Here is a 19,416-nt window from a genome sequence, read left to right on the forward strand (position 1 = left end):
CCCACAGCACAGTGTCAGTGTCAGTGTCAGTGTCAGTGTCAGTGTCAGTGTCAGGCACACCCCTACTTCTCAAACACACCCTGCCGGCTCCAGCTCGTGGACTGGTGGTCCGCTAACCTCTTGTCACCGGAGGAAACAACAACGTCAGTGTTCCCTCATGCAAAAGCAAACCACAAAAAGAGTCAGGCACACGCCCAGCTCTGCTCTCTGATGTCTGGATGGTTGGAGCGAGAGCACTGGTATGACCATATGGTCACACACCTTATAAGGAATGCACCCTCCACTTTGCTGGAGAATTTTGCCAGCATGCTGCTGCTTTAGTCTACCAAGATATCCTCTGATTTAGGCAGGTTTCCTCTACACCGCTCTAAAAAGGCCTGTAATTAACAGTTAACATATGCAGTCAGCTGATGGCGTACAGAGAGATTAGACTGCATTTGTTTTAGAAATTATGTGTCTGCTGAATCAATATGTTAAGCCGTTATGTGACTCTGCTCTTTCCTTTCTTATATGGCTGACACAGACCAGGGCTGAACGTGATTAAAAATTCCCTGCTTCATACCGCAAGAGAGAACTAGAACAGAGAGACTTTGAAAAGGCACCGCTACAGTAAGAACTGAGAAACACCTTCTGATGAAGGAAGCAGAGGGTAATACCATCTACTTCACACTACCAAAAGCTATAGCCTTGGATATAAGATGAGAATAAAATAGATTGCAATGCCAATCCAGCTTTGAAAATCAAAGCAAGCAATTAGTAATAAAACACTGTGTAGCACCTTCTCCGATTTCATGAAAAAAATAGTTCAACTAACTACTAAAACCAACCGGCTGCAAACTGTAAAACCTAAATCTCAATCAAATGAGTGACATCGGTGTTTTGAAGAGAAATCCATCAGAAAGGGGTCTCCTATGACAGTCCTGGTATTTTCAATCTCTTTGCAATTACTGGGAAAATGTCACATTCAGGCCCACTGACCAGCCACATTGTTAACAGAGGCAAATACAGTAATTCCCAGAGAAATGAACAGTGGGCTGAGATCTCATTTAGTTGTCTTCCTGGGAAAGTCATGGTGATGGCGGAGGAGCCAGACCTTTCTGGATGCAGTCCTGCCGAGATTATGATGCCACGGCAGCGATCACACAGAGCCTCATCCCAGCACCTTGGACCTGCACCCCCAAATACCCACTCCCACAAAACTCCCCCGGTCCTCCGCCTCACTCCCTGCCCTGCTCTGATCTCCAGCCATCACCCAGTCCCGCCTCAGCCTGGATAATGACATAAACCTTCATTTTATTTTTTTTTCCCCATTTGAGAAAAACATGGATGATTAAAAAAAACTAAACCCCATGTAAGCCTTTACTTAAGGGCTTAAAGGGTGTGACAGCAAGCTCGACTAAAATGTGATCCTTTGCTGCCATTAAAAGTGGTGTCCCTGTAATAAATTGTGATAGGAGGATGTTCAGTTGGGGATTACTTGCACAGTCGAGATTTGAAATAAAGTCCAGGCTTCCTCAGATCTGTCCTGCCCTCCAGGACATGTGGCCAGTTAGACCTTTCAAAAGAGATGTCCAGTGCTGGGGCAACACAGCTGACCAGTGAGTGCTTCTTTCAATATTGACCAATAAGCTACGAAACGGGATATTTAAGCAAATAACGATGGCACTGATCGAATGTTCTGATGTCTGTCTAGCACCTCTTGAGAGAAGATAATGGTTCATTTTCAGGAGAAATGGGAAGAGATGGCAGCTGATGTACTGAACTGAGCTGTTTCCTGACAAATCTGAATTCACTTGTTATTTAGAACAGAGCTAACAGCACATAAAAACGGCACAACATTAGTGCTCATGCGTGCTAAGGCAGGGAGTGTGTCTGACTTACTGTAGCCTTGAAACAACGAGGCCACAGTCTGGCCCTGTTTCCCCGTTCAGCCCAGCCTTACGTCCTCCGCACAAATGCTTGCGGTTTTCTCTCGGTCTTGCCCAGCCCTTAATTAAAAGTTAGAAGGCACATTCTGCGTACACGATGGAGAACACCCCTTTGCGAGAGAGATTATATTTTGTGGTCTTCTGTTTATGTGGTCTCTGTTACACAAAGCAGCCAGAAATCATCAACAATAAAAGAATATAAGATAAATAATAAAAACACAATGGAGAAGAGGTGTTTAAATCTATAACTGCTCGTTCAGTTCCAGCCACGGCCCCATCTAGTTAGTCTGGGCACAAAGTGAATCAGTAACAGCTTCTGGCAGTTTACCTACTGGTACCGCCAGCCACCATTCGGTTGGGATTCAACATTAATAAAAAGAAACATCTCTTCCCCAAGAACTGAAAATAAGACACATTTTTCTACCTAGTGTACTCAGCTTACCCTCATTGCTGTTGTGCAGCTACATAAGAAACGTCTTCACAGAAATGTGCTCCGTGCCCGTGCTCACTAACTATTCACGCTTTCAATATTTTCTTGATTTGAAAGATGCAAACAGAACCACACAACTGAAAGTGCTCTCGAGTCCGTCGATTGAAACTGCTTTGTGACGCACACCAGTTTCCCTTCCAGCAGCTTCGCCGCGCGACGATGCCGAGGGCCTGCAGTCCCGCTGCTCCGGCGCGAACGCAGGCCTCCTCCCGGCGGGGGAAAGGCGATTGCCTTGGCTGCCGTCAGGAGCGCAGGCAGGCAGCACGCCGAGAGCTTCCTCTCCCTGACCCCAGCCCGCACGGCGCTGCCAGGCCCGGGGCCGACTTCAGGAAGCGGAACGGAGCCCAGTGCGGGCCGAGCCAGAACCCCACAGCGCTCCAGACCGCTGTGACCCGAGCAGGACCTGAACCCGGGTCTCTCAGAGTGCAACACTGACAGACCACTATATTCAGACCTCTGGGGCAAAGACCTGGAGAAACCCCCACCTTGCACATTAAAACAGCTGACTGCAAACTGAACAATCCGTGACATACCTCTCAAGATGCCCAGATGGCAAACATTTACATAGCAAAACTGAAAGCTATTAGAAAGTAAACACACAAAGAAACATGAACTATACATAAATGGATATTATTTGGTGGCAGTGTAGTTCCACAGGGTTTAGCGCTGCTGCCCCACAGCTCTGGGTCCTGGTCCTGGGTCCACATGAGGAATCGTGGCAGTGTGAGTGCACCTGCCCGGTAATTGACTGCTGTCCCATCTAAAGCACATCCTGCCCTGCGCCCGCTGTCTGATAGCTGAGGATTCGTTTCACTACAGCCCTATATTGGAGTAAACGAGCGCATATTGCTGTGCAATTTATTATTGGGTTGAGAACTACAATTAACCCCGCGAGGCACGCCATAAAATAAAAGCATCACAAGATAAGTTTCTGCCTGAAAAGGGGCACATGCTTGGTCAGGCTGGAGGACAGGCCAAACGGAAAAAAAACACTCAACTTACTGTCCATAAAGGACAGGTAAACCAGGCCCTACACGCCCTCCAGCCCCATCGTGGGGAAAGGCACAGCGATGGCGCCGCGGACTTGCGGGGAGCGAAAACGGTGGTTTCGATTTCTGACAGAGGTCACAGCTTTCACGAGCCGGGGGATCAGAGACACGACCTGGCCTTGCGTCGGCCTCGGGAGACCCTCAGCGCAGATTAGCCCGGTGCTCAGCTATACAAACAGAGCCAGGGAGGAGGCTGAGGCATAGTATGTGGTGTGACACACGCCGCAGGAGTGCAACACTGAGCAAACAGCACAGCTCGCAGCAGTGTGGGGGGTCTGGACAGTGGCGATGAATACAGAGCAGGGATCAAGGGCAGCTGGGCCCTTCAGTGCCTACAGCAGATATACTGGCAGCAGAGGCCAGGAGCCTCTGAACAAACATTTCTTGCTCGACTCTTTGTACTGAGCAACACCGTGACACCGTTGTACACAAACTGTGAACAAATCCACATGAAATCTTCTGTTTTGGTCTCTGTGCTACATTGTGGTGAAAAGGGTAAAATCAGAACCACAGAAAAATCTAAAAAAAATCATCAGCCCTGTATTACAATGAAGAGATCAGATTGTGTTTTCGAAAACCTGAAATTGATAAATAAACCTGTCTTCTATTATTTACCAACATGCTGTGTTTATACGTAACTACAAATCTTACATGGAGTGTTGTAATCTGTACTGTCCTCCCAGTAATCAGAAGGTTACATTATCTGTAGATATGCTGTAAGGTGTCCACTGTAGTGTCCCAATCAGAAAGCCCTGCCCTGTATCTCCCAATCCCTTGAAAATGGGGTCATTCTGGGGGTCATTCAAAGGTCACGGGCCAGGGGTCATCACAGGTTAAAAAAGGGAATTATGAACTGTAGCAACGCCTTCTATACAAACTGCTATTTCCAACAGCACACACTCAGACATTTCTAAACACCAGCATTCGTATGGAAAATCAATACAGAAACTGAAGACACATCTTCAGACAGCAGATTCATTAACCAAATGCCTAGATGGGTGAAGCTGACCCTTAAGAACGCAATAGACCAGGAAACTACTAGCAACCAAATTGGCATGATGGCCCATTTGTAATTGTTCTTTTGTACTAATTAATTACTAAAAAACCACTCAGATACAAGGATTATGGCAATCTGGCCACAGACAGAGATCCAGTGGTACTGTTTTTGGGAGGATTAGGAAGAAGATACACATGAAGCTATAGCAGTATAACTGAAACATCAATAGGCATGAAATAAGCTTTTCAGGTGGGTAGCTGCGTCACCATACGTAGGCTGCAAAGGAACAAGTAATAGGTTTATTCCACGCTGAAAAGAGAAGAACGAAAAAACAATGTTTCGGCTGGGGAGCCTTCTTCAGGTGTGAGGCGCTCACACCCGAAGAAGGCTCCATAGCCGAAACGTTGTTTTCTTTCTTCTCTTTTCAGCATGGAATAAACCTATTACTTGTTCATAAAAGAAGCTTGTCTACGTAGAACAGAAGCTTCACCTGATGTTATCAAATAAAGCAGAGAAAAGGCGAGATCCTTTGTTCTCTGGGGAAAGCAGAGTGTCTGTCTACGACTTTCCATAACCCAGTCTTACCTAAACATTTAAAATGTAACCCATTCCAACTATTCTATATTTAAATTAAAACATAATTAAAAACAGTACTAGACTCTTTAAGGTCATGGCTTGTAAATGTTCTTAAAAAATAAATGTAACAGATTTAAATTAGTGATTGCTGTTTTGTATGCAGACTCACTTGTTGTGTACTCAAGACCTCAGTGTTTTGTAATCAGATGGGGAAAGTCTGCAACCTCCCCCAGCAATCTCACAGTCCCGGCCATGACCTTCCACCCAACAGCACAGAAAGGTTAAGAGGATAAAGAACTTCCAGGTCAGGGGGGATTAGCAGGAAATTGAGTTCTGAACCAGGGATCATCACCTTCCTCGGTAACTGTATCAGCTTCAACCCCGGGCAGGCCCTGAAGCTCCCAGCTGTGCCTGCTTCCCCAGACTTCCTGAACGCAGTACTCCTAACGTTACCCCTCTGCTGTCACGCAGTCCTGCGCCCTCAAGAGCACCAGGTAGCCAACTCTGACCACGTGGCACCAAAGAATCTTCTTGGTTTGTTGCCAGACCGAGCTCCTGGCCAACACTGTCGTTGCTTCCAGAGCTTTTGTCACTAACGACTGAAAAGCATCTAAACAACCTGCAGCTGTGCAGTGCAAGGTCTGCCCAATACAAGAATAAATTCACAGATGCCACTGACACAAGGCTGGCTCCATGATTTCACCTGTGGTCTAAACGAAGACATTATCAAGCAAACCTATCCTTCAAGCAGGTACAAAAAATCTGAAGTATTCTCTTATTGTAATTATAGTACTATAATCTTATTATAGCGCTGTTTTAAAATTAATACTAGAGTTTCAGAATTAAAGTAAAAGCACGAGATATCTTATTACATCTATTAGAGTGGTTATACCTTAAGCACTGGATATCTCTGTATACCAAAGAACACTGCAATATCTGTATCAAGAATACAGGAAATAATAGTAATGTGAAACTTGGGTGCTTTAGGGATCTCAGAAAATTAAAAAATTACAGTCAAAGAAATTACCAAAAGTAATGGGCCATGAGCTGGAAATTCCAATTCATTTTGGAAAACAAAACATGCAGAAATAACAAAACCCAATGTGTCTCTGCGTAACAGATCAACCTATAAGATTTACGGACAATCGTCATCTGGACGTCATTTTGGGAATGTGTGTCTTCGGTCTGAGAAATTACAGATAAACCAATGACACCCACAGCTGTACAGAACTTCGCATTTGAAACATGGACAAATAAATGAAAACGCGCCAAAACGGAACAGCAGTCTAGCTCTGCAAGGGAAGGCGGCGCCGCCGAGCGTACCTGCAGACACTGAAGCACAAGGCTCCGGCTGCCATCGCGCCCAGCAGGCCGGACAGCACGTTCACGCTGTAGGCTGGGGAGCCCAGGGGCAGCAGGTCCAGGGCCAGGCGAGACAGCAGGGTGAACACAGGGTACCCGGGAGGGTGCGCCACCTGGAGCGGCAGGGGAGGACTCCCGTCAGGGCTGGGCACGCCGAGGAGCGCCGCAGCCAGGGGCCGGAAAAGACAGGCTCCGAAACCGAAATTTCAACACGAGGCTGAGTGGGAAGGGGAAAAGAACAGGAGCAGAAGGAAACGGCCAGCCAGAGAAACAGGAGGAGGAGAGCGCCGTGGAAAGCTGAGATCCAGAAAGCAGGAGAGGAAAGACAGACTGGAGAGTGCTACTTAATTAAACGTCTGTACTCTTAATTATGGTTCCTTGTTGAAAGCTGCGTGTGTATTTCTAAAGGGGCGTCCCTAGTGAGAGAAAGGGCTGTGCTGCGCTCCTACAGAGAGCCAGTCGTTCTACCCTAACCCCACGGAAGAGCTCACCCTGCCCCCCACAGCAGCACAAGGCGTCTCCTTCCAAGGGTGACCTGCCAGCCCAACATGCCCAGCGCTTCTCAGCGCCAGCTCCACACTGCTAACCTGCTGCAAGCTGACAGCGCTGCCTCTAGGGACACGCACAATCTGAGCAATTAGCCTAAGTCTCATAAAGACTGATAAGACAGAGTTATTAACGACAAACTCATCCCCATCGCTGATTAAGTCTCTTCAATCTTAGTCTGTGGGTCTCTGGGAGAATTGACTCAAATTAAGGCTGTGCACTTGACACCAGTTCAGCGTGCAAGCCTTCTGTCACCCTCCAGGAAAACTGAACCAGCTTTGTGGGAAAAGCGCGGGGAGTTGAGGGTGGAGGGGCAGATGGGGCGCAGACAGGAAAAAGACAGGCACAGGTAGGCAGAACTGATCCAGGAGCAAGCAGGAAAGAGCGTGAGAGGAAGAGAAGGGGAGAAGCAGCAGGCAGAGACCCAGGCGGAGAGAGCAGCAGCTGACGGAGCTGCAGACGGGCTGGCAGGAAGGAGACGGACAGAGGCACCGGCCGCAGGAGAAAAAGGTGACCGCAGTGGGAAGCAGGGACAGGGGGATGACGAGAGACAGGGACGGGGAGATGCAGACACACAACAGCACACAGGAGGGCGAGGCACAGCAGAGGCCGACCAGCAGCAGGGCCAGGAGGAAGGCAGAGAGGCCGTGGTACTCAGGGACCGCAGGAGGGCAGGGCAGAGGGCAGAAGAGCTGGGTGCAGAGGTGCGAGCTACAGGCACCAGGCACAGAGTGGCGGGGCAGAGGACAGGCCAAGGGCAGCGGAGCCACGGCAGCAGCTCGTGGCGAACAGGCGGGCCACACGGACTGCGGCACTAACGGCAGGATTACTGGCATAGTGACACCGACACAGCCTCCCTAAAAGGATCACAGCGGCGTAATAAACTTTATTAAATAATAAAACTTATTAGAACTGTTAACCCGATTTAGTTCATTCTTCGCGGCTTACACACACACAAAAAAAAGAGGGGGGTATAATAAGCCTTATACCGTACATAAGGCAAAGCCTACAAAAGCCATCGCCTTACCATTGACTTTAATTGGATTTAAAAAACGGGTTGCAAATTATAGCATTCTGCACTTCTAACTTGGTAAAATAAGTGTATAGAAAAAAAACCTGTAGCCTGAAAGTAAATTAATCTGCTTTCTGCCCATGCTTAATTAAACTTCCTTAATGCTTATAAGAGTTAATGAGTGAATTGATTAAACAATACGGCTAATGCTCACCCCCAGCTCACAGGCAGCAGTGATCAGCTCTCCTGTGGAAAAAATAGAGAGCGAAATTAATGTAAACCCAATAATTACTATTAAGAGATGAGTCCCCTCCAAAGTTTTCCCAATCCAAATACTTGCACTGGGGTTTTGCATTAATTTGCCTGGATCAAAACCTGCAAATCTTCCCAGCGTGACATTTCCTAAGCGGCACGCTTGTTCCCTTCATCTCTCCCCGCTCCCCCGACCCTCCTCCCAGCGCCCGCCTTCCCCTCGCGTGCCCCCTCCGCAGCTGGTCACCCTCCCTGCCGCCAAACACACACACACACCCACACCCACCCACCACCGAGAGGCAACAAAGCCCCTCTCTCCGCCTAGCAGTGTACCCCACCACGGCCCCGCCAGGCCCCCAGCCTCTCCCCGCGGCACGAAGGACACAGGCGCCGAGAGATACAGCGCTAAACATGCCGGGGCAAGGATAAGGCTCAGTAACCCAGGGGATAAGTCTGCAGCTTCTGCAGGGCTACAGCTCGGCAAGCCAACCCCAGCTCTTTACCGTCTTCATTTCTCCATCCCTTTAACCTGCATCACACATCATTCCTCGCTGAATTGGAGCCGCATGCTTAGTTTAAGCAGAGCCTTCCTTCCCCGTCTCCATGCCCAGATCCCCTAAGAAGCGCTACACACTCTGATGCGCACAGTATCTTGTCACTGCATTAAAATTACCCTCCATTTTAACACTAATATGTGAAGAAAACTGCAGAATAGTTGCTGCTGGCAAGCACTGCCTCCCTGGTGCAGCATTTCAAACACTGAAGGGCCACAGATGCAGACACCCCTCATTAACTGTTTGAAACATTTAACTCAAACAGGCTAAAATGTCACTTAGCGGCAGCGTTCTGCCCTCTCCTGTTAACGACTTTTAAGATGGCATGAAAAAATCCGAATTTTTTTAAGTGTCTTTCTGCTTGACCTCTGATCCCCCCTAGAGCTAGGTCAACTGATCTTAGAGAAAGAAGGCACATTCGAACAGCACCAATTAATCACGTCCGTTCTACCTTGCAGAAGTGCCTGCTCAAAACATCCCGACAGGGCATCGACAGCTCTTCAGTCACTCTCTCTCTAATCGATTTCCCACCCAATCCTTTCCTTGGCATCTGAAAACAGTTTTACGTTTTACTAAGGACCATCTGCTGATGCACTAAGAAAGCAACTCATTCATGTGGCTAAACATGATGGAAATGATCTTAAAAATCCAAAACCGGGAGTATCGCAGGAATGAGGAAATGTGGCAAAACGTGGAGTTTATGGGGAGGAAATCAGGAGCCAAGTATCTGTGTGATTCCAGGGCACAGCAGACAGTCTGTTCATAATCCTGCCATTTCCACACTCTCATTCCTAGACAACAGCCTCACTGTGAGCTGCACTGAGCCACTCGGGGGCAAATCACACCTAAAGAGATTAAAAATGTGAAATCGAGACCTGGAGAATTCAGAGGCGCACAAGACTGGCTCTATCAGAGCAGCATCCTTTACCATCCCTAAAGACTGTGAGATGGGCTGGATGGTGTTTCAAAGCCCCTCGCTCCAGTGCAACGGCGCTGCTCAGATCCTACCAGGCAGTGCTTCAATAAGGGCATTGTAGAAGGAGCAGTTCATCTGCATCCTGCCTGTGGGAAGGAAGCCCGCCCTTTCGCCAACATCTCCTACCAGGCCAAACCTCGGGGAAACTCACTGACAAGGGGCGCCAGCTGCTCCCCCAGTCGCCACCAACCTTTCCATCTGAAATCAGGTCTCATGTGCAGACTGTAACAGGGACGCAGTGCTGTCGGTCTTAATCCAGCCTGGAATTCTGTCTTTAGATGCACTGATGCCTGGGGGTTTGGAAGTCCCCACTTCTCCTCTCCAGATGAAACCCGGAAAGGACGCGAAGTCCGTGCACGGCTCCAATTAATCATGACAAAATAAGTCATTAGAAATGATCCACTATGAGCAAAGTCATACAGATATGGGAGGCTGGTGCAGGAACAATCAACAACTAGCTTCGACCCGAACCCGGGTTCGAGTGCCATCAATTAATTAATTAACCCAAAAGCTGAAGCTAACTACCACGCCATCCACTGCGAATTAATGAAAATGGCCTTCATTTATGGGTCACCTCGACTTTATACAAACAGCGATTTAAAATCAAAAGCTTTATAATGAAGTAAAAATATCAGGTGCTTTAATGTAGTGTGGTGATAGGGGGGCGCATGCACTGGATATGTTAAGAGCTCTGCAGCACCCCTGGGTGAACTGTCAGAGGGATTAGGCTTCTGGGGCTCCCACTGCACTGCTGTCCCTAATCACTTTCCCTACACATGATCACATTTCCAATTCTAATTCTGACGGCGGGAGAATCCGCTGACTCTTCACAAGTGCGACATGTCTTCTGAATAATGAATGTATTAATTCACAACAGGCTCCGAGTGCTGCCCCTGTCACTTCATTGTCATTTTCACAACACTATCCCCCACAATAAAATATCTATTACCATAATCTTCACTTTTCTGTCACATGCATCTCCACTTTCGGCAAAGTTTCCTTCGGAGCGTCTCCGTAACACCTCTTGTATGCTAATCAAGGTTAAAATGCTGAATAAATGGCGCTAAGACACTAAGAAGATAACTGTGCTTTGCTAAGTCTTGTTTGCATGTGCAATTCCTCCATCGTATGAGCACACCCACGGGAGCTGGGGCACAGGCGACATCCGAGATGAAGACAGAAAATGTTTTCAGATTACAATCCTGCTCCACTGGTCACACACAAATACAAATCCCCTACCGGCAACGAAGTGTCCACACAGTCAGCAGAAGGTTGCTCAGACCCTGTTCCTGCACAGCCACTACAAGAGCACCCCCACAGCACCCTGGAAACGTGTCAGTGCTGGCCAGAAGAGATCTATAATTGAGTCCGTGAATTTATTAAAGGTTTGGAAAATCACAAACAGATCACACACAGTCCCTCTCGAGGGCTAAGGCTGGCCATCACTGGTTCCAGTGCATCCGACGGCCGCAGGGAGGACGACCTGTTGCTGCTTTCTGTAGGCCCGGAGACCTGTCCTGAGGATCACAGAGGCCTGGTCAGCCCCAGCGGGGCAGCAGTGAGACGGGGGAGCTGTGAGGCGCACTGTCTTCCCCTGCCTGTCTTTAATCTCTGTCCACCTCAGACAGCTTTACTCCAGCCTGGCTTCTGGCACACTGCAAGCTTCGGGGATTAGTTTGTAAATTGAGGGCTTTCAAATTTGTTAAAGTGGCAGCAAATACCAGATTAGCGAAATCAGCGTTAACAGGTGTGAAGCAGTTTGCAGCCAGGTACAATATCCATCGCTGGCAACATATGTTAAATAAGTACAGGGATTTTTTTTTAAAGACAGAAATCTGGCCAGTCTATTGCATCAGCAAATATACAATTCAACCAAAGCTGGGTTTGATATGGAAAAGCTTTTTTCTTTGTGTTGACTTAAAAAAAAAAAGAGAGTTTCTGTTTCAGGAAACCAAAATAACTTTTAATTTTAAAACAACGGATGCAAAACATAAGATGTTCACTGTATCCTCTTCATGGAAAAACACCCCTAAGCTCCTAACTCAGGATCCTCATCTTTGTGTAAATCTAGTGGTGACCCCAGAATCCTAATGCTGTACCCCTCCTGGCAACATTCTGTAGGACAGAGCTTGGAAACAGGGGGCAATAGTCACAGACTCTCAACTCATCTGAACTCTTCACCATCTATTATGAGGAAACCTAATTCCTGATGAGGGTCATGACAACCTGAAGTCAACTCAAGAAGCCTATCCCCCACCCCACTAATTAACCTAGCAAGTCTGCCATCAGGAGGGGGGAGGACACTGGAGCACCTGGACTAATCCCTCCAAAACACAGTCGAGAACATGCAGACTCCTCACGGAAGGTGCTCCAGTCTGGAACTGAACGTAAGTCATGAGTGCTGTGAGGCAACTGCGCAAACCAGCCCTCCACAGTGCCAGCACCAACTGAAATCATTCCACTCAAAACAATTCAAGAATAAAAGGTGCTGCAATGGACATTTCTGCACTGCAGGTTTCCATCTTGTTTTCTAGCAGGCTCTGGTAGCCCAGGACGTCCAATTTAAGCGCTCTGACGAAAAAGCGGTGCACATGTGGATGAGCTACCCCGTAGCTAAACACCTACTTGTCAGCAACACTAACAGCACAGTTGCTATGGCTGAGTATCAAAACATGACTAAGTGCGTTTCGGTTCCTCTGTACCGTTTGAAGACCTTATGGGGTACACTAAAAGTAACGTCAAATGGAAGGGGAATTCATTTGAATTTACAAAGGGGCGTGTTTATATAGATATAAGATCAAAACGAACGCTTGTTCCAGAAAATAAACGAAAAGAGGTGTTCACTTTCATTTTCACATCAATCAAATGTTAGTATGAATTGAAGTGTGATCGTCGGACTAACTGACTTCTGTTCCAATGAAATTCAGCAGGTAACACCTGTGCCCCACTACTGTGTACAGAAAGGACGCACATTCACACGAGCTAGAACATTCGGCATATTTACGAAAGTAACTTTTCAACTCAAAGAAACCATAAGCTTGCAATATATGTAATTTGGAAGGGGGTAATTGTGGGTATGTTTCTATTGAATAAAAAGCCATATCACAGAGTGAAAGGAACGCAAGGGAGAGACGCCCGTAGCTCGGGGGACGAGGGTACAAGTCTATCTACACACTGGACAGGTATCAGGCTGCAGTTCAATCAATATTGAAGGTAAAACACGTCACAGACAAAGCAGCGTTTATCCTCTCCGACTGCTACTCACTCTACCTGAGTCTCCGCCTGGGACTGTCCGTTGCACGCTAGGCAGGTACACGGCCGCCACGCCGGCGGCTGTAGCGCCGCTCAGCAGCCAGCTACCCCAGGACACCGGCCCGCCCGGCCGCGGTGCCGACATGTCGCAGGAGCCCGCTGAGACGTGTTACCGCCGGGCTGGTATATATTACTACAGACTGTCCGGTCTTTAAACCGCAGGGAACAGATCGCATAACCCCGCTGACCGCTGCGTTTTACGGAATCAGGTATAATAATGGGGTGCGTGATCTGCCAGCATAAACAATACTCGACCCACAGAAGCTACCACTTAATGAAAATCCCACTCCCAGGCTAGCGGGAGAACCAGTTAAACAAGATCAGTCTTTTTCTTTGTCAGGGAGAATCGCCAGCCACAGAACGAGTAGGTCTCAGGCGCTGTCTATTTTTTTATCATGCGAAGAGCACTTGCGTACATCGCCTTTTCGGACGATTACGTTTAGTTTTCCTCTAAAAAGAAAAAAAAACGTTGCGTGCAATACAATATTAATTTAAAAATCGCCCAAGTAGACCACTAGTTTTCGGCTCCATGTGTTTGCAAACAAGCTTCGTTTTGGTCCTCTTCCTTGTCTACACCATCTGAGCTTCCGCAGTGGGGGGAGAGCTTTGTTAAGGTACACATCAGCTATTAAAGTAAATAAGCACACTGAAACACATGCGTATACTGTATTTACATCTCAATACACAAACATGAAAACACACTGAGTTCTTTTAATCTCCTCTTCACTTAACTGAGTAGCGATTTTCACCTGTGATCACCGTCTACCCTGCCTGTTGGCTCTATGGTACAACCGGCAGTTTTGAAAGAGGGTCCCGCCAGTGTGTACGAGGTGTTGCGCCGACTCGCGGCCGCCTCCTGTCGGCAAGCGGTGGGGTTTCAGCCGGCTGTGAACCGGTCACGGAGCTGTATGGGCTATCGAGGATCGTGATTTTATTGTTGTTGTTTTTTGCGACGCGACCACTGGTTTAAAGTGATAAATCTAACAACACGCGAGGGGAGGCTCGTCGTTTTGATGAAGCCCAATAATGAAAGAAAGATAATTCATGTTTCATTTTTAACCGGAGTTAAAAACTGAAACACATTAAGACCAAACATTTCGCACTTTTCTTATTGATGGAGCTATGCCGGCCGATTAGCCTACCTGTGTATGATATTATGAGAGATTTATCATAGGCTAATCGGCCGGCATAGCTCCATTTATAATAAAGTGAACAGGTTTAAAGTTTCGGAGCTTCTTGTTGGCCAACTTGGTAAATAACACCAAGTTCCTGGATTTTGCACAGTTCTGGAGCGGTTTAAAATCTCTCACGCTACTTTCTAAGCTAGGACAGGACAGAGCAATCAGGTAAACAAGGTTATTGAACCGAGATTGGCTCATTCTCCCCTGGAAGAAAAGGACAAGAAAATCTCAGAATCGCAGTGAAGCTTTTCCCGAGATAAAGATGTTTATGTCACTTGTTGGTAAAAGGCATGCCCTGGTAAATACCGCAACCATTCTTAAACTCAAGGTATTACAAAACGAGGTTAAAGCCCTTTGTGAAATCCAGACAATGGCAAACTACAGGTTTACTGTCGGTGCTTTACTTAAGCTACGCAAAATGCTTTTAAAATATTGACAAACCATGTAAACCTTAATTCAAACACAGGAAAGCGAAAACTTTTAAAGCCTTTGAAAACTGTTGTGGTCGTTTAAAATCTTAGGAGCTGCTGTCCTCGTTAGTTTTGTATGAACTGGGCGTCTCCTGGCCTTATTAACAAAAGCCCCAGTTTGTTAAACCAGGATCTGCTTTCACGGCGGGGTCAGGGTGGAAGAAACCGATTTATAGTGGTTTGCGACACACTATCACAAACCTCCCTGCCCTGTTTACACACATGCCTGTCGGAATCGGTAATTTGTAAGTAAAAAATCTAACAGAAGTGTGAGAAAGAATAAAAAAAAACCGTTAAACAGGTGACAGGAGACCGTAAAAGCCTCAACAACGGTTGAGCTCGCCGTTTCGCGAATAAGATAGTTTTGTGTCCAAGACCGTTGCCTCGGTTGTTTTCGGACCAGGTGCAGCAGGGGGCGCCAGAGTGCTGCAGCCCCAAGACAGGGCTCCCTCCTCAGCTCAGTGAAGTCGTCGAGGCCCTTGGCACCTTTGCCTCGTACAGGGAGAGAGCGACCTCTGCTGGTGAGTGGCTGTCACTCAACCCTCTTTGTATACCTGAGGCGCAGTAAGGACGGGGAGTACTGTTTAATGTGATCTGTGTCTAGTATTTTTTACTTCAGGCCACTATCCTCGCCAGCTGAACCAGACTGAAAATGGATGACTGGATATTTACTTCAGGCAGGTGAACACTTTGCAGTTATCTTTAACTTCAACAGCAAAAGAACAAGCCTCCTAAGCTGGAATAATGTACTTCTGCAAAATTTAGGCTTTGCTAAGATTAATATTACTGATGACATCAAGGACAGGCCCTGTCATTCTGGTTAGGTTCACTAAGGCACAACAAATAGAAGTCAGGTCTTGCAAATATGGAAAGAAGACTGACTGCACATAGGCACAAATGTATTAATAGTTCAGATGCTTTCTTTCTACTTTAAGATACACATAACCTGTTTTCGGTAGTGTATCTCTCATTTTCTCATTTTACTGATGTTGACACTAAGTGAATGGTTTGGGTTTTTTTTAAAGCTTTTCCCCAACTAACTCCTCCGCTCTTTGTCCATGTGTAACTAACCTCATGAATGAGTCCCTGTGATATGGTCTTGTAGGTTTAAAGTCTGAAGCAAAAACAAAAACACTGGCCTGGATTCTCACTTTCCCAACAGCTTTTTCTCACAAAAGTCTGGAACAGATATTGCATTACGAGGAAACACGGTACTGACCCCCACACCCTGGTCCTCTGTACTCAGCCCTTGTGGACAGAGAGCCCAGCGTGTGACCAATCCAGACAGCCAACAGAAGGCATGTACTCACTAGCACTAGTGCAAAACAGAGTAAGAAGGGAGGCCATTCGTCCTGTCTAGATTCTTGAATATTTCGTCTCTCTCGTGCAAACAAGGCCCAGATGTGATGAACATCAGTTCATCTTGCCCAGCTGGCTCTCAGTATCCTGGTATTCCAAGAGGTCTACTGCCAGTCTTCTTGAAAGCTGCTAGTGGCTCAGCCTCCACAACCCCTCTTTGACAGGTTTCTACAAGTGCGATCACAGCACTTTGTACAAATGTAAATGTCTATCAAATATCTTAATAGTGCACATCATAAATGTGGTCTATAATATTTAGATAGATTTTTTTTCCCATTTTGGATTTGAATTCTTGTCAACGTGCTCACAAAAGCTACTGACATACTTCTGCTTCCCGATAACGACCCACAGTCGTTCCTCAACGTTCCAGTTTAATCAGTCAGTGCTCTGGTCTTAGTAGGTCAAAGCTATAGACCCTTTTATAGGCTGCAAAATACCAGAAAAAATATGATTGTAGTTTTTCTGCCACTCTTACTGTATACCCACTCTGAGCAGGAGACGAGTGAGCTGTTGTCTTCTTTCGGTAATTCTTCATACTCTTTGGAAAATTCCTGATTTTTTTTTTGTGTTGGAAACTGACTTATCCCAGCATAAGCCTGGGGTGTGATCCTGACCGATCCCAATCCAGCCCAGCTCTCATAGATGCCCTGATCACACGCTCCTGCAGGTGCATAGTTACAAAAAGAGCAGGCAAAAGCTCTAGGGCTCGCAGGCCCATAACTAGATAAAGGACGAGCTCAAGAACCCAGTTTAAAACCCCTTCCGTGCTCAAGTGTTACTCCAGGGATTGATTACAAAGAAAAAAGATCTGCACATCTCATGTTGGTCGTAAAGTGATCAAACCGCTCACAAAAGACAAAAGAACCCCAGTCAAAACCACCATCCGGTGGAGCAGTGATCAGAGTTCTGGACTCGCCACCTCGAAGGTTGTGGGTTCGAATTGCAGGTGAGGAATGGGGTACCTTGGTGGGGCGGCTCCAGTGAAGATACCCAGCTATGCTAACGGAAGTTGCTCTGGATAATAGTGTCAAAAAACGTAGTAATTATATTTTAGTATTTCACTGAACTACAGTTTCCAGGAATGAACATCTATAAAGCTCTTGGGTCTGAGTAGCAAAACTGCGAGTCTTTTTTGGGGGAAAAAAAGAGAAGGAAAAGATAAAGATCGCTCCTCTTTGTGATCAGGAACTTAGGAAAGGGACTGTGGAAAGAGGCTGTATGTGCTCAGGCGGTTTATGCCAGAAACAAGTGGAACTACTGAAAGTAGCAGTGGAGGTGCTACCGGGAAAGACAGGTGACGTTAGGGTGAGATGGGGGTTGTGTCACCATATCAGAACTCAGAAATGGGCTCTTAATCCCTCCCCTGCCCGTCTAATCAGTCTTAACGCTCCCCCCCGCCTCCCTCTGCAGCCCTCTGTGCGCGCCGTGATGTCACCGTTAATCCCGCCGCCTGGTTATCAGGCAGGCTGCAGTGCTGGCAGGAGGGGGGGGGGGGGGGCAGTGGACTGGAGAGCCCATCGCTCAGCCACACTGCACCAGGAGTGGTGTGCCAGACAGCCCGCTTCACTACTGCTGCAAAAGCAGCACAGTCCTGCGAGCCGCTCAAGGCAGGTGGGTGACCTTGAGCAGGAGCTCGGAAACGAATGCAGTCACGTACGGCACTATTCAAGAAGGACGTCTCTCTGTCGTTTTGTTGAGTTCTATCCAAAACTGCACACAATAACTTGCAAACCTGGGTTCCACAGCGTTGCTCAGGCTGCACTGCAGCGTCTATTCGTAGGGCAGCCCTGCTGAGTGGTCCAGAGGCTTTGACCAGCTCTGTCTTGCAACCCTGGTTGATTTTTGCAAATGTTCTTTAGCTTGCACTTCGATGGCAGAAATAAAAACAAAAGTTCTCATCTCACCTCAAAACAGAATGGCTCTAATTGTTCTTGGACATTGTACTGCACCAGCTGTGATGGAACAGTTATAACGCTGTATTTGAGATCATCCATAATGGGCAAATGCATTCCAGTAGCACACGTATTGTATTCTGGACACCCTATCGTCCTATAGTCCATCTTAACTGCACTGTGCCTGTTTCCTGTTCCTGGCATTGGCTTCCTGGTCAGGACTGGAGGCTCCCCACCCTTCTTTCATCTCCTGCTTGCATCCTCTGCCCAGAGATACCACGAAAGACTGGGTGAACGCAGTGTCCTCCTGGGGTTATATCTGTAGGAACGGCCTTGCGGTGATGTTGTTCATGGCCTATCTACCCTGGTGCAGTGTTCATGCTGCAGCATGTCTCCTCCCCTGGTGACCACAGAAAGAAATAATGCTAAGGAGCCATCCTGAGTGGATCAGATGAATCTGGGACATTAGTCCAGCGGTTTGTCCAATCACTTCCTATGCTCCACACCTCTTCAGCTCAGGAAAGACCAGATGTTTAAAGCCATAGGAGTCCCCAGAGAGGCTAAGCAGTGGAAAGTCCTTGGTGTTGTGCTCTGGAGTCTTCGGTTTGCCACTCCCTGTGCCTCATTAGGGTCACAGTCACGCCCACAGCCTGCAGGGAAGAGGACATCTCGGAAGGACATATGATTAGAAGGTTAGTTTCACTTTGGACAGCTGTTACCTAATTTACAGAATATATTTAGGAGTGCCTGTAGTGTAGCATTGCTGTAAGAAGGAGTTGTTGACTGCTTGAAGACTGTGCAACATTCAAGCAGTACTGATTGCTTCAAACCCAAAAGGTTGTCGAAGTCAGTTCAGGGGATCCTCACAAAGAAAACTATAAATATTCAGAGTGGGGAGTCAGAAACACACGTTTGCACATGTGTGCGCACTCCTGGAGCTTTCGGACAGCGTGTATCTGTGCCAGCCTGTATGAGCAGCCCTGCAAAGTCACATAAGCATGGATCAGCAAGCCCCTCTCCATAATCAAGAGACCTTTATCGCCGGGGCTCGTCTGACGATGGGAATTACCCAAATGGACAAAGCCCTGGCTCCATATGGCGTAGGGCTATTAGAGAATATTAGAGGGCTGTAAAGTGCAATGGTATTAAATTCATTATCTTTGCAGATAGCCTGCACAGGGAAAGGGAGATGATGTGTAAGAGCGAGGATTAAATGGGAGAGTGAAGGGGACAGGCTTTAACCTACAGCAAGCAGTGTGTGTGTGTGTGTGTGTGTGTGGGGGGGGATGGGGGGAGGTGTCTATCTCAGTGTGTGTCAAGGTGTTAATTCCTGTGCTGAACCATAACTATACCATAACAGCCCTTTTCTGCCAACAAGCTCAAAAGTGTCAGCTCTGTCTCAAAAAGTGTCTTTTTTGGCAATGAGCATGAAGGATGTGTGTTTTTACAACGAGGAAAAT

At 47.2% G+C, this 19,416-nt stretch overlaps 1 protein-coding gene across 3 annotated transcripts in view; it reads right to left on the reverse strand.

The window, feature by feature from the left end:
- Positions 1-13,633, reverse strand: part of tmem260 (transmembrane protein 260) — a 29,799-nt gene extending 16,166 nt beyond the window's left edge. For 2 of the 3 annotated variants that reach the window (XM_088925793.1, XM_088925795.1), the window contains exons 1-3: positions 9,933-10,304; positions 8,175-8,206; positions 6,364-6,515 (exon numbers count right to left, since the gene is read on the reverse strand). In XM_088925793.1, the coding sequence (XP_088781919.1) occupies positions 6,364-6,515; positions 8,175-8,206; positions 9,933-10,230 (482 nt within the window). In that variant the 5' untranslated portion in view covers positions 10,231-10,304. Of the gene's footprint in view, positions 1-6,363; positions 6,516-8,174; positions 8,207-9,932; positions 10,305-13,012 lie in introns of those variants that run through there. The other variant, XM_088925794.1, reaches the window with a different exon arrangement.
- Positions 13,634-19,416: the final 5,783 nt, after the last annotated feature.

This window comes from Atractosteus spatula, chromosome 9 (genome assembly GCF_055471065.1).
Source record: "Atractosteus spatula isolate fAtrSpa1 chromosome 9, fAtrSpa1.hap1, whole genome shotgun sequence".
Lineage (NCBI taxonomy): Eukaryota > Metazoa > Chordata > Actinopteri > Semionotiformes > Lepisosteidae > Atractosteus > Atractosteus spatula.